Source organism: Arvicanthis niloticus, chromosome 26 (assembly GCF_011762505.2).
Source record: "Arvicanthis niloticus isolate mArvNil1 chromosome 26, mArvNil1.pat.X, whole genome shotgun sequence".
In the NCBI taxonomy this organism is placed as follows: domain Eukaryota; kingdom Metazoa; phylum Chordata; class Mammalia; order Rodentia; family Muridae; genus Arvicanthis; species Arvicanthis niloticus.
The window spans coordinates 24,224,605-24,239,824 of NC_133434.1; the positions used below are offsets into that span (position 1 = coordinate 24,224,605).

The following is a 15,220-nucleotide window of genomic DNA, read 5'->3' on the forward strand; positions in this document are numbered from 1 at the left end:
ACAGCACATGAGCTGAGGCTGCACAAGCAGCTGCAGGCATGGGAAGGGTCTGGATTCTGCCCATGCCATCCCCAGCCACTTTCCTAAGAAAGCTCTAGCCACAGCATAAAAAGATGAATGGTGGAGAAAGAGGGCAGGCAACGGTGAGTGTGGCTACTGTTGGGAAGTACAGGAGGGCTAGACACAGGATCTGGAATACCTTAAAGTCAGGAGCACCCCTGGGTACTGGTGGTCTCCTCTCACAAACAGGAATCTAAAGCCCTGGCAGATCCAGCCTCTGAAATCATGAAGCCAGGGAAGGGTATGTGCTGTCAAGTCCTCTGGGGCCTCTACTTTAGGCATTTAGACTATTACAAATCTCTAGCTTACTAAAATAATAACACATCTCAGGAACCTGAGGCACTGCTCCTCCCAGACCACAGCATCTCATTTACTTTCACTGGTCAAGTCAGTCAATAGTAACACTAATTTTTTTTAAAGACTTATTTATTCTACAGTACACAGTAGCTGTCTTCAGATATACCAGAAGACTGATCCTATTACAAATGGTTGTGAGCTACCATGTGGTTGCTGGAAACTGAACTCAGGACCTTTGGAAGAACAGTCAGTGCTCTTAACCTCTGAGCCATCTCTCCAGCCAAACACTAATTTTTTTTTTTTTATTGCTCCTTTGTAGGTATAGGTATAACCAGAGACACATAAAACAAATTACAGGTAAACCCTGTATGTTAAAACAACCGAAAACCCCTGCCCAACATGCTAGGCATTCCAGCATGTCAGTATATGGGATGTGGAAGCAAAAGAATTGGGAACCCAAGACCAGCAAGGGCTACACAAGCAAGACATGTGTTAAAAACAGACAGCTGGGTGGTGGTGGTGTACACGTTTAGTTCCAGCACTCAGGAAACAGAGGCAGGTCAATATCAAAGTTTGAGGCCAGCCTCGTCTACAGAGCAAATTCCAGGTCAAGGCTACAAAGAGAAACCCTGTCTGAAAAACAAACAAATAAAAAAAAAAAAAAAAAAAAAAAGACAGACAGACAGACAGATAACAGGATAAAATTCCATAAATTTTTTTGTTTGTTGAACATAGAGAGGCTTCTGTGTACTTGAAAGCAAAGGTTAAGGAGCCCACACAATGGGTGAAAGGTCCATACTATGACACAGAATATTAAAAATTCTTTTTAGAAAGATTCCAATGGTTATGTAAATGATGGCTTAATTTTAATTCAATTCAAGTGATATCCAATAATTCATTTCTAGAGTTCAAAAAAGTGAACTTGGATTCAGCCCCAAGCACCTCGTGGCATCTGACTGTTAATTACAGAACTCAAGATGAAGAGGTAAAAAGAACATGCATTCTGAAGACCATCTTAGAGTACAGTAATATCTCCTAAAGGGGAGACAGGTACATGGTACATGCTATGTAACCTACAGGTAGTAAAAAGCCCAGAACACAGGCAACTAGACAGTACAAAAATAAATACTGGGAAGAGACATACTTAAGTCATTTGGAACCCAGAGAAAAAGAATATAAAGAAGGCCCCAAATCCAGGACTAAGAGGGTAGGGGATTTATTGACTGTTAAATTACATTTGATACTGTGCAGAAATCCCTCCTTCAGACTCAAGTTCTAGATCTATTTCTAATTATATCAATTTTATTTTGGTTGCACTGTTTTGAGACAATCTTTGACTATGCAGCCCAGGGTAGCCTCAAATCACAACCCACCTGTCCCAGCTTCTTCAGTATAATATTACATACAGACGGACTCCACTGTACCGGTTCAGACACTGTTCTCATGCAGAAGATAATTTGCACTTGGTTATAAAATTCTAAGTGTAAAGGCTCTGCACACGTTTGTTTACACATCCTGAGTAACCTGGCTTATCTAGTTAATTCATCTAGGCACCATTATTCAGAATCCTAGTTAACCTAATTTCACTGTAATTTCTCCAGCCATCCCAGGGAAACTTACAAACTGATCAAGAACTCCTCTGGGCAAGATGGCCTGCTCTTTTAATCCCAGAAGCTAGGTAGGGAAGTGACAAGTTCAAAGTTAGATGGCCTAGACAGCAAAACCAGTAGAAAGAGAGTAATAGTGGAGGGAAGGAAGGAAGGAAAAGGGGGAAGAAGCAAGGGAAGAGAGGGGAGGAAAAGGAAGGAAAAAGGTACACGAGTCTTTTGGGGGAACACTTATTTTATGGGCGAGGTACTGCCCATATCCAAACAAGAAAATAAACTGTCCTTCTGGCTTTCCTATTACTGCAGTCACCCAGTATTTATTATTGATTTTTATCTTTCTGAGACTGGGTATCTCCAAATTGCCCACGTGGGTTGAAACCCTTGATCTCAAGCTCCTCTTGTCCTGGCCTGTGAAGTTTCTGGAACTGGAGACACCAGAAACTCGAGTAAGATTAATTATATAGTTTGCCCTCAGTTTCCGGCTCCAAGCCTCCTGCCCTGCGTTCTTCTTTCAGAATCACTCGTACAGCAATGCTCTCTTTCAGCTCCTACTGCTGGAACTACCCAGTTCAGCAAACCCTGCCTATTACAGAAACAAAAACCATGCAAACCTAACTCTAGACTCTTGAAGATAGAACTATCTGGAATGCCACCTTTGGAAAGTGCAAAGTGTTCACCAAACACAACAACCAGAAGAGAGGCACCCACTCCAAATAGAATGTATTTCTTGTACTGTCTCAGTAGCCATCTTGTTAGTTTTAAGACAATCTTTTGATTGTCACATAGTGCCTGAGCCCTGATTGAGACCAATAATTAAACCAATGATTAGCCAGGTGGTGGTGGTGTATGCCTTTAATTCCAGCACTAAGGAGGCGGGGGGTATGCGAATGAGTTCGAGGCCAGCCTGGGGGGGGGGGGAAGAGGGAGGGGGAGAGGGAGGGAGGGGGAGAGAGAGGGAGAGAGAGGGAGAAAGAGGGAGGGAGGGTGAGAGAGAGGGAGAGAGAGAGAGTTAGTTCCAGGACAGCCAGTGTTACCAAGAAAAACCTATATCAAAAATACAAACCAAAACCCAAATCCCAAATCAACCAACCAACCAAACAAACAAACAAACAAACACACAAAAAAAACAAAAAAAAAAAAAAAAAAAAAGGAAAAGAATCACAAGGTCACAGTATTCTTTAAACGTCTCAGAAACTCCTGGGCCTGCAGGAGCTCTCTGCAGCCTGAGATCGCGCCTGGCCAGGCCCAAGCCTTGCTGCACAGCCGGTGCGGAGTACGACAGCAGCACAGACAGGCGAACACACGACCGCGACTCCGAGGAGCACTCGACCCCGAAGAGCTCACGCTGAGCGTTGTGGCCTGCGAGGACCGACCTCTCGAACCGGCGGCGGGCTCCCGGAACCCGACCCACCCCTGAATCGACTCTGCTCACCTGCAGCAACCCGCGAAGCAGAGGCCTGCGGACGACGCCCTGCAGAGTCGTCAAGGCAGCCATGGAGACGGGAAAGGCTGTCAAGGGCAGAGAGACGCGCCGCAGCCTCCACTTCCCACCGCAGACCCCGCGACGTCGTGGCGGGCACCGCCCCGGCCCTCTCCTCCAATAGCAGGCCAAGATCGCAACGCTTGGCGGCGATTGGCCCGTAGCCAGGGGGCGGGGCCTGAGGCTTGGCAGGAGGATTGTGCTGAGGTTCTCCTGGACAAAAATGGACTAATGATCACGTGGCTTGACACCTGGCTGGTACAGATTAAACCGCTTTTAACCTCTTGATGCTTGTTGTTTCCGTATAGTCCGAGACTTCCCATTCACTCAACTGCGCCTGACCGTGTGACTGTATTTACCCAGACAAAGAACATTGGTAATCGTTTCCAGCAATTCCAATTATATTCATTTATAATACAAATAAACCAATTACTTATGTTAAGAGAATTTTGACATTGTTTTTCTGTAGGATGCTAAGTAAAATACATATTACCATCTAAACTTCACTGAGTAATAATAAGATTACATCAACTTTCAGAGAAACTCGATGTAGTTGGGTGTGGTAGCACACATTCAGAAAGAGGCAGGTGGATCTCCATGAGTTTGAGGTCAGCCTGGTCCACATAGCGAGTCCCCGAACAACTAAAACTACAAAGGAAGACCCTGTCTCTGAAAAATTAAAACTAAATAAAAACCCTCTATGCATTAACTGATATTAGTTAAATTCTCATATTTGCGGAACCCATTGCTAAGGTTAGTTGGGGGGGTTGTTTTGTTTGGTTAATTTTTACATAGGGTCCCACTGTGTAGCTCTGGATATCCTGGAATTCACTATGTAGATCAGGGTGGCTTTGAACTCTATGCACTATGCCCAGCCCGTTGGCTGACTTTGACTCTTCAGTTGGGGGGATAGCAGATCTTTCAGACTTGTAACCTTAATATTCCTTTATGAAAAAAAAAAAAAAAAAAAGGCCACGTGCACGCCTTTAATCCCAGCACTTGGGAGGCAGAGGCAGGCGGATTTCTGAGTTCAAGGCCAGCCTGGCCTACGGAGTGAGTTCCAGGACAGCCAAGGCTATACAGAGAAACCCTGTCTCAAAAAAACAAAACAAAACAAAACAAAACAAAACAAAAAGGCCACAACAGACAAATTGAACAATTTACTTCAACCCAACCTGTTTTATGTAATTGTGTGCATTCTTGTGTAGGTCAAGGGTCAACATCAGATAACCCCCTCTGTGGCTCCATGCTGTGTTGCTTGTTTGTTTTGGGACAGGGTCTATCTATCCTTGCACTTGGAGTTCACTAAAGTGGCTAACTAATAAATAAGCCACCATCGCTACTCCCTCGCTTCCAACCCCATCCATAGCACAGGGAATACAATCGAGGGCCACCATGCCTAGCTTTTTCTATAGGTGTTGATGATCTAAACGCTTGCTTGTGAAGCATGCAATCTGCACACTGAGTCATCTTCCCAGCCCCTTTTGGGGTAAAGTGTGTTTATGTGTATGTTCTTACCTTTGTGTACATGCACCAAGGCATACAGGTGCCTGAAGAGGGCAGGAGAGGTCATCAAAACCCCTGGAACTGAAGTTATAGGTAGGAACTGTTATAGGAACTGTCAGGTGTGTTTTGAAAACTGAATCCAGGTCCTTTCTAACAGCTGCTAGTATTTTTAACTGCTAGGCCATAAGCCCCATTTTTTTTTTTTAAGTCAAGAGTCTCACGTATCCTAGGATGCTCTCAATCCCACTAGGTAGTCAAAGATGACCTTGAATTTATTCTCCTCCACCTCCACCTTTGGATTGCTGGGAATACAGGTGGGTATCGAACCCAGGGCTTCATATAATCTAGGCAAGTATTCTACTAAGCTACATCTTCACTGTGAAGCCTACTGTGTGTGCGGGTGTGCCTTTCTCATTAAGATACTCACTAAATCAAAATGCCTTGGTTGACTGTCAGAACTTTGGAATGGGCTTGTATAAGAAGCCTACACATCTCCAACATGGTTTTTATTTTGTTTTGTTGTTGTAGTTTTTGGTTTTTTGTTTGTTTGTTTTGGAGTGTGTCTAATTGTCAAAGAAGGGATGAATGTCCTAGAGCATGACTGTGGAGATTAGAAGAAAACTTGCTGGAGTAGGTGCTCTCTTTTCATAACATAGAACTGGAATCAAACTCAGGTTACAGGATGAGTTGCAAGCTCCTTCACCCACTGAGCCATCTGTGCTGGTCATGGTGGCGAACACCTTTAATCCCAGCATTTGGGAGGCAAAGGCAGGTTGATCTGAGTTCCAGGACAGCCAAGGCTGGAACAGAGATCGTGTTTTGTCTACATGCATATCTATCCTCAATCTCATTGTTACATTTGCCCTTTTGATGTAGCTTTAGCAGGTCATGGTTGTCTATAAATTTATTTTTTCTAGATTTTTTTTTTGTTTTGGTTTTTTTTTTTGGTTGTTGTTTTTTGGTTTTTTTTGTTTGTTTGTTTGTTTTGTTTTTCGAGACAGGATTTCTCTGTGTAGCCCTGGCTGTCCTGGAACTCACTCTGTAGACCAGGCTGGCCTCGAACTCAGAAATCCACCTGCCTCTGCCTCCCAAGTGCTGGGATTAAAGGTGTGAGTCACCATTGCCCAGTGTTTTTTCTAGATCCTTTGATGGAATATAAGCTTTCAAAGTGGTACTGACACTAGTATTTATTGTAATATTTCTTTTCTCCTAATTTTATTAATTCGTATTTTTTTCTCTTTTGGCTAATATAGCTGGAGGTTGTCATTCTTGTTTATTTTTCTTTTCAAAAAGCTATTGTATGGTTCTTTGTCCTTTTTCTGTTTCACTTATTAAATTTTTTTGTCTTTTTCTGAGACAAGGTTTTGTTTCACATCCCTAATTGGCCTGAAACTCACTGTAGAGCAGTGATTACTGCCTCAGTCTCTCCTGTACTGGGAGTCTAGGCATGTAACACCTATCTAGTTTCTCCATTTGATTTCTGCCCTGGTTTTTGTGATTTCGATATTGCTATTTTTTTTAACACCTTGAAGTTCACCATTATTTGAGACCTCTGTGATTTAAAAAAAAAAAAATGCATGAGTGTTTTGCCTACACGAATATCTATCCTCCAAATGTATGCCTGGTGGCCACAGAGGACGTAAAAGGGCATAGGATCCTTAAAACTGGAGGTGCAAACAGTTGTGAGCCACCAGGTGGGTGCTGGGTATTGAGGACCTATGAAAAGGCAGCAAATGCTCTTAACTGCTCAGTCACAAGCCTCTTAAAATTTTGTGGAAAAAAAAAAAACAAACCTTAAGCCAGGTGTTCTAGCACACACATTTTATCCCAGCACTCAGGAGGCAGAGGCAGCTGAAATCTCTGAGTTCACATCTGGCTTGGTGTACCGAGTGAGTTCCAGAACAACCAGGACTATGTAGAAATCTATGTCTTGAAAAAACAAATAGGGCTGGAGAGATGGCTCAGAGGTTAAGAGCACTTCCAGAGGTCCTGAGTTCAATTCCCAGCAACCACATGGTGGCTCACAACCATCTGTAACGGGATCTGATGCCCTCTTCTGGTGTGTCTGAAGACTACTGTGTACTCATATGCATAAAATAAATAAATAGATCTTAAAAAAAAAAAAACCAAAAAAAAAGAAAAAAGAAAAAACAAATAGATTAACATTTTAGACTAGCAAATTAGATATTACCAGGATTCTGATGTTTGGTGAAAGGTGTTATCTTTATATTCTTTAGAAATGACTTTATGTACAAATAGATCTATCCATGAATTCCCACACCATCTAAGTTTGTATTATTGTTAGTCTTTGTAACACACATGCTGCAGTACAGTTGTGGAGTCAGATGACAACTGTGTAGGGTGGATTCTTTCCCACTCTTACAAAGGTTGTGGGGACTGAACACAGGTCACCAAGCTTCACAACAAATGCCTTTACCCACTGAGCCATCCTGTCAGTCCTTTAGCTTTGTCTTTGTCATCTTGTAGTCTAAGCTGGTTTCAAACTCCTTACATAGCTAAGGAGGACTCCGAGTTCACGATTCTCCTGCTTCCACTTCCCAAGTGCTGGGATATTAGAAGTGTGTTATTACATACTATACTTCTGTTTTAAATCTGTTGTCAGTGATCTCTATCTATTTCATGCAAGTTCTTTCATAATAAAAATGTCTACCTTAGACACACCCAACTATTTTGATGTTGCCTGCCTCTAGACTCCATTCTTGTCTGTATGATTCTGGGCTCCTAACAAGAAAGTTAACTTTCTAATTTAGCTCAGGTGGTGGGGGTGTGCTTTCCTCATTAAAATACTATATCAAAATGCCTTGGGCAGGATTTGCCAAAGCTTTGGAATGCATTTTTACAAGAAGCTTAAACTCTAAGCTTAATTATTAATCTTGGTTTGGTTTAGGTTAACCTTATGCTTTTTCTGTGGCTTCAATTCCCAGGCACCCCTATTCCTCAACTCCCCGAATCCCAGTGAAGGCCAACGTTCTAGCCTTTAGGAAGCCATGTATTCATTCACCCAACTGTCATGTCTTATTTCTGGTCTTTACGGTGGATATAATTTACTATTATAACCCAACACATAACAAAATGTTCTTCATTGGGACGGTCCCATTATGCTTGTCTATGTCAGTCTTGAGCAGGGCCTGAACAATCAGCTACCACATCCTCTCAAGCAGCTGGATGACAAGATGCAGCCCTCCCCAACTGAAACTATTTTTATTGGTTTTTAAAGACAGGCTAGCCCTGACTGGGCTGGAACTTGCCAATACACCAGGCTGATCTTGAACTCAGAGATCCTCTGCCTCTGTCTCTGGAATGCTGGGATTAAAGGTACATGATACTGCCTTGACTTGCCAAAAATTTTAACTGTTGTAAAAATTTTTAGGGTAGAACATCAAGATTTTCTGGATAGATGAAATGTTTTATATTACACTTTTATTTTGCAAGAAAATAAATTATACAACTTAAAAAATAAAATCCAAAAATTAAGCGGTTCATCAAAATATTTCAGCCTACTGCATACAGAAACTGCTACCGTGGAAAACTGTACAGTGTCATCTCAGTATGTAGTGGTGCACATTCAAAACTGTACAGGTCATGACAAGAGACTACACCTTAGGAACTCCAGACCACACATAGTGTAGATGACAGGAACGCTGTCAATGCTTCTCTCAGAACTGTGACCTTGGGAAAACTTGTGGCAGCATCCCAGTCATTAACACCAAAACAGAAGAGCCAGCTTGAGTTTATAATAGCAAATCTTTCTGTAAACTAGCAAATATTTCACCCAGATTGAATTTGGAAAATTTGCCCTTGGAGCAGAGCAAATGATAACATATTCAATTTAATGAAGAGTTAAAAAAAAATAAGAATGATTAACACTTCACCTTTTTGGAGACTTTAATATTTATGCACAAAAAGTAAGAGCTTTCGATGAACAGGCAGGTAAACTCAGGGATCTCCTCCAATAATTGTAAAAATTGGGAGACTTCAGAATTTAGTTGAGGATCCTTATAAAATTACTCAAATGATGATGGCCTCACATTTGTCTAACTGTGCATCCAAGAGTCTACCATTTCCACTGGGTGAATCTGTTCCCTGTCTCTGTACTCTGGCCTTGAGATGGCTACAGGTTAGCATTTATAGATGGTACCACCTTAGGTAGACAGAAGTGTCCAAATCTCCGAGCCTGCCACACCTTCACTTAAAAATGCCTCTCTGGTGGTGAGTGGGAGCTGGACTTTTCTTCCCCTCACCTGTGACATGTTTGGCTCTGCTTAGATAGCAAGAATATGAAGACTGCAGGGAGAAGAGAGGTAAGACAGGGAACACTGTCAGTGGTTCTGGACCTTCAGAAAACTCCTGCTTAAGATCTGTTTCAGGATTTTTTTTTTTTAATTATCAAATCTATTCATAAAACATCTAAAGAAAATCTCAACAATGGTATAGGCACCTTGTCAACTAAATAGTTTTGATAAACACCAAAAACTGGTTACACTTTTGTATATATATTTTAAAAAAAGGATGAAAACTGTTAAGTCTGTGGTATTTACTGCTGCTCATTCCCCAAAATACAATTAGGACATAATTAACTATTAAAAAATGTATAAAAATTTAATAAAAAACTTTGCTATGGATTTAGTGTTACCCACTTTGCATTAAGTTTGCCTTTATAAATCAAAACATCACAGCTCTCATTCTTAAATGACCAAAGCGATTAGAAATTTCAAAGATGTTCTAAGAAAAATTATGGTTTAAAATGACAAATCTTAAACATTAAGAAATGGCCTAAAATGTTTCCCTTGATTGTTTCCTCCTTTGGCATTCTGGTATTGGGACAGGAAAATTTGCCAACACCAAGCTACTGAACAGAAGGGCCACAGTCATTATAAAAACTATCCCTCTGAATTCTGGATGTACCATCATCCATGTTGAAGAGCAGCAAGCACTGAGTTTGCTCTTCACACCTGCTCTACCATCACCGGGGAGCTGCAGGGCAGACGGTAAGCACACATGCACTTCCACTTCCTATGAGTTTCAGAACAGATACTTGACTATAATTATCAAGACCATAAACATCTAACATACACTTTACTTCTTTCCAGCAAGGAGCTCCCAGCTGCTCAGCAGCAGGCAGACCCACAGCCACTGTGGTGATGTAATAATCCCGTATTCTTCTCAACACTCCATTGTCTGCTAGCTTCAGAATCATACTTCAAAATACTACTTAACATCAAAAGTTCTAAAATTTGCAAGAAAACTTGAAACGTGCACCACAATGAGTAAGAATCCACAGGGAGCTATTTTTCCTGCTGGGGAATAATTCTCTTCAGTTGCTTGAGTCCTCAATTTCTAACTTCCCACTGCTCTACGAAGTCCTGAGTCACCGCTCTGGATTACTGAGAGGAGCAAGGTAGGTGTTGCCCTCTGAACATTTTAAAAATGTTTATTTTAAAATATATAAATATATATGTACATATTTGGCAAGGTTCCTGCTCATGTCAAGACTAACAACTCAGTGCTTTTCAGGCTGCAGGTCGGAATCTCACCCTTCTTCCTGCTAAGTGGCAGGTAATTATTACTTTTAAATAGAGAATGTCTTTCCAGAAAACTGAGGTGGTAAATCCCTAATCACAACACTTTCAATCACCAAATAATTCTATGCTACAAGTTAAGAAAGCAATTCTCTCACTGTACTGTATCAGAATATTTCTGCATTGTTTTCAACAAACTTAGGTACAATATAATAAATATTAGGTTTATAAGTATTAAGTGTGTTAGTAACACACTTAATGTTTACTTCAAGATTCTGATTCTGCAATCAATGATGTACCTAGACCCATAAATTTTTTAACTGAAGCAACATTCATTATAAACTTCATGTTTTCATAACAAGCTCTCCAGCCATACAAGGTTTAAAAAGAAAATCCCAAGTCTAAAGGTTATCATTTAACAACAAATAACTAAACAGCACTCTCCTGCTCAATGAAAATCAGGATTTGTAAGGTAGAAATATTTAATACCATTTTCAGGTTACCATTAAGATCCAGTCACTAAAGTGAAAGCAGTGTTTGACAAACAACTTGACGCTGGCACACGTCTTCTCAAGTGCGCCTGCCCTTGCCCAACAGTGCTGACAACTCACTCTCTGCATCAACAGAAGCGCAGTGCTACCTCTAGCATTAATTGAATTAAAAAAAAAAAAAAAAACCCAAACAAAAAACTCCAGCATTTTTCAGTGCATGAATATCTGAAAATCCTTCCTTGTGCAAGTATATTCCTTTGAAGAGGAAAAGGAGACAAAAGAAGCAAAAAGAACCCCACTCTCACCCTTCCAAAATGTTATTTCTCTAGGTGGGTAAAAACTGAGTTGACTTTGAAAGTTCATAATGGGCTCTTCATGAATGCAATTTTCTCCACAAAACAGCATGCTGTTAAAAGAGTGTGCAACATGAAGGGAATGCCATCATGCTAACTAATGTGACTGGCAAAATATAGTCGTTTTGTAAGGTAAGGCAGAGTTTAATATTTATGTAATCAAAGTCCAAATAAACCTTCCTCCAGCTCAGACTGGGACAATCTCTGCCCAGGTCTCCAGATGTGCGGCTGTGGCAGGCTGGAGCTCGGCTACGCCATGTATATGAAGGTGTTGATGTCAGCCTCATCCCTCCTGATGTACTTGTGTTCAATCAGCCATTCGATTTGCTCTTTTATCATTTTCTTCTGTGGTAAGAACATGTTTTTCAAAATTTCTACTAATTCAGTCTGTAGCTGAGCGTTGCTAATTTTCTTTCGCATTTTCATTATTTGTATGATGGCTTCCTAAGAGGAAAATGAAAATCAAAGTACATTAATACATTCAACTAGTTTGAGTAAAGCAAACCAGTAACTTTTCCTATATTATTATCTTCTAACACCAACCACCCTGTACAGCAACCCCTAGATATTCACCAGGAAACTTACTCAGCAGCTACATTTTTTTTCCATTACACTTATTACAAAGATTTTGAAAGCAGCAGAAGCCAAAATTAACCTATAAACTATTGTTTTATAAAAATTAAGAATGATTTGAATGTTTGTGTCCCTGTATGACTGTGTAGCACATACAAGTCTGATGCCTGAACAGGCTGGAAAAAACCTCTGGTTGCCCTGGAACTGGAGTTACAGAGAGACAGTCATGAGCAAAGACATGGGTGCTGCTAAGAAAATGAGCTCAGCTGGTAAAGGCTCTCGTTTGCCAACAAGCATGATGACCTGAGTTCAACCCTAGGGCCAACACAGTAGAAAAATACTATCAATTCTTCAAAGTTGTGCTCTGACCTATACATGCATGTACGACCACACACACATACCAATAAATAAATGTATAAGACATAAGACTCCACCTACACAAATCTGCCTCTAATATTAAGGTGTATCTTTGTATAACAGAAGAGAACCATGGGTGTCTACTCTTAAAAATCAGTAAACGCTAAACTAATAAAGTGATAGCAATATTTACCACAGATCCTGTTTTTACTTTTATTGATTTATTCATGTTTTTGACATTTAAATGTTTCTAAAGAAATCAACATTTTTCACCTAAGTCAATTTTACCAATACGCTCTTAGTGATTTTTAAACTACATAGAAGTTGGCAATGACATTACCCACAAAGTAGACCTACTAATATCACCATTAAATTTAGCTTTCCTTAGGCAACTAAAAGCAACAAGGTGCCTTAATAGAAACTAGAATTTTTTATAAAAGAAATGGGAAAGGAGACACAGTTGGTTCTTTGTATCTGTGAGCTCCTGTGGAGAGCTTTTGGGGCAGCTTTGCAGGAATCTGACACTTGACCAAGACAAGTAAGTAATTTCAGGCAGCAATCTAAACCTTAGGTTAGAACAAAGAAGCAGGCCTCAGGCATGAATGACTTTGGGCCAGGACAGGGAAGTAGGCTCAGATATTTTGGTCATCCTGATAAGCCCTTAGAAACAGGGATCACGGGAGTGCACACAGGGTTTAATCCTCACTCCTGCCCTGGAGAACCTGTTGACTGGCTTGAGCTGGCTTGGTCAGATGGCACCCAACATTAGGCTACAGTAAGCTGGGTCCAGTGAAGGACACCACGGGAATTGAAAGCACATGCAAAGGAAAGACTTGGGCCAGCAGTGAATAAACCTTGTAGAAGAACAAGGTAATGGTAAAGTGTTTCTGTGTATGTGTTTAGAGTTATGCTAAAATCTAAAGAAGGGAAGGTAATTCTCATAGATGCTTTTAATCTTTGGACCCTGACTAGAGACAGTTTACACCTTAGACATGAGAATGGGTTTGAGAAAAGCAGTCGTCCAAGATGCTTTGGCAGAAGAGAAGGAAAATGAATGTAAGCTGTTCCAGAGCTCTCCTAGGGACATGAGGAGGTTGGGAGACGTCCTGCCTCCTCTCAGGTTCCTTATTGGAGGCATGCTTAGTTCATGCTTAGGTAGGATATCTGGGTCCCCTAATGACATCTAGTTCTCTTCCCAGTCTATTGTCTGTCCTTAATGCCCCAATATGTCCATGTCTGTCAGTTTATGGTTTTTTTTCTTGCTTGAATGTTGCTGTTTTATGTTCAAAAGAAATAATAGCTAAAACTATCTGCTGGTTACCCCTTTAGTTTTAACTTGTTAAAAAGCAGTTTCAATTGGCCTTTAGAGCCCTGAACGGTAGCTAGGAGTTAAGCTGAGTTCAGTTGAACTGGAGAAGCCCTGCCGATTGTCTGCACAAGCTGCTCTTTAAGGGGCCAGCAGCTTCTCTGGTATGGAGCTGAGAGTTGTTTCTCCAAGAAAAATCTCTGTGACTATGATTATTGGGTTCAACAGGTGACAAGGTTTTTTTCTCTTGAAATTACAGCTAGAAAGTTAAGAATTTTATCCAATTTAAATATATAAGATGTGTATAGCTACTTCATTTTTGTTTTTGACTGGTTTTAAAAGTATAAATATATTCTGCATGTCTTGGTTATAAATTATTGGGTATGATTAAAATTTTGTAACATTAGTAACAGAAAGTTGGCTTAAAACTGGTAACTCAGGGTTGGAATCATCCAGAACAAAAACACATGGCATGAGCCAACCCAGAGAACCAGGTCTCTAAAAGATACGTCTAAATTGGATAAGATTTTATGTAATTCTTTTTTCTTCTGTTTTTCTTTTCTTTTTTGTTTTGACAGGGTTTCTCTGTGTAGAACTGGCTGTCCTGGAACTCACTCTGTAGACCAGGCTGGCCTCAAACTCAGAAATCCGCCTGCTTCTGCTTCCCAAGTGCTGGGATTAAAGGTGTGCACCACCACTGCCTGAACTAATATTCCTTTTTCTTCTTCTTTTTTTCTTCTTCTTCTTTTTTTCTTCTTCTTCTTCTTCTTCTTCTTCTTCTTCTTCTTCTTCTTCTTCTTCTTCTTCTTCTTCTTCTTCTTCTTCTTCTTTCTTCTTTTTCTTCTTCTTTTTTTCTTCTTTTTTTTCTTCTCTTTCTTTCTTCTTCTTCTCCTTCTCCTTCTTCTCCTTCTTTCTTCTTCTTCTTTTTTTCTTAAATTCTTATCCTAGAAACCAGACTTACAAAAAAATAGGATTTAGGGCAATGTCTCTTTGGTGAGGTACTGGAGGGTGTACCATCATGCATCCGTGTGCAGAAACTGGCAGCCAAACTTTGTAGCATGGGGGTGATTCACCTGGTGTTTTTAGAGAGACTGGATTGTTTGGAGGTTGAGTTTTACTTTCCAAAGTTATAGTTGTGCTTTGGTGCTGCAAGGAAAACTTTAAAATTATAGATAAACTGCCTTGTTCCATAAGCTGCAGTTTGCAGTCAGATCACAGGTTCAGGATTTTTAACTCATACATTTGTAATTAAGAAAAAAAATCAAGCAGGTGGAGATTGTTGCAGAAGGATTAATGAGGCTGTGAACTTGTGGAGACATTGCAGCCTGGCTTGCTTCTCTAGCTGCCATTCCAGGGAATGCACATAGAATTATTACAGATTCGGAGGATTGTCTTTTTTTTTAAGAATTTTTTTTTTTTTTTAATGTGAGTACACCATAGCTGTCTTCAGACACACCAGAAGAGGGCATCAGATCTCATTACAGATGGCTGTGAGCCACCATGTAAGTGCTGGGAATTGGAAGAGCAAGTCAGTGCTCTTAACTACTGAGCCATCTCTCCAGCCCTGGAGGGTTGCTTCTATACTATTCCTTTGCATCCTGATGATTGTAAAAGGTTTGCATTTGGTGTGCAATTTGAGAGCCCACAAAG

General features: G+C 40.6%; 2 protein-coding genes across 6 annotated transcripts in view; both read right to left on the reverse strand.

Moving 5' to 3' along the window:
* Acat1 (acetyl-CoA acetyltransferase 1) overlaps positions 1-3,564 on the reverse strand; it is a 30,070-nt gene extending 26,506 nt beyond the window's left edge. The window contains exon 1 of one of the 2 annotated variants that reach the window (XM_076925229.1): positions 3,397-3,563. In XM_076925229.1, coding sequence (XP_076781344.1) covers positions 3,397-3,459 — 63 coding nt within the window. In that variant the 5' untranslated portion in view covers positions 3,460-3,563. Of the gene's footprint in view, positions 1-3,396 lie in introns of both variants that reach the window. The other variant, XM_076925230.1, reaches the window with a different exon arrangement.
* A 4,810-nt stretch (positions 3,565-8,374) lies between these two features.
* Positions 8,375-15,220, reverse strand: part of Cul5 (cullin 5) — a 45,848-nt gene continuing 39,002 nt past the window's right edge. For 3 of the 4 annotated variants that reach the window (XM_076925232.1, XM_076925233.1, XM_076925231.1), the window contains one exon: positions 8,375-11,778. In XM_076925232.1, coding sequence (XP_076781347.1) covers positions 11,584-11,778 — 195 coding nt within the window. In that variant the 3' untranslated portion in view covers positions 8,375-11,583. The remainder of the gene's footprint in view (positions 11,779-15,220) is intronic. The other variant, XM_076925234.1, reaches the window with a different exon arrangement.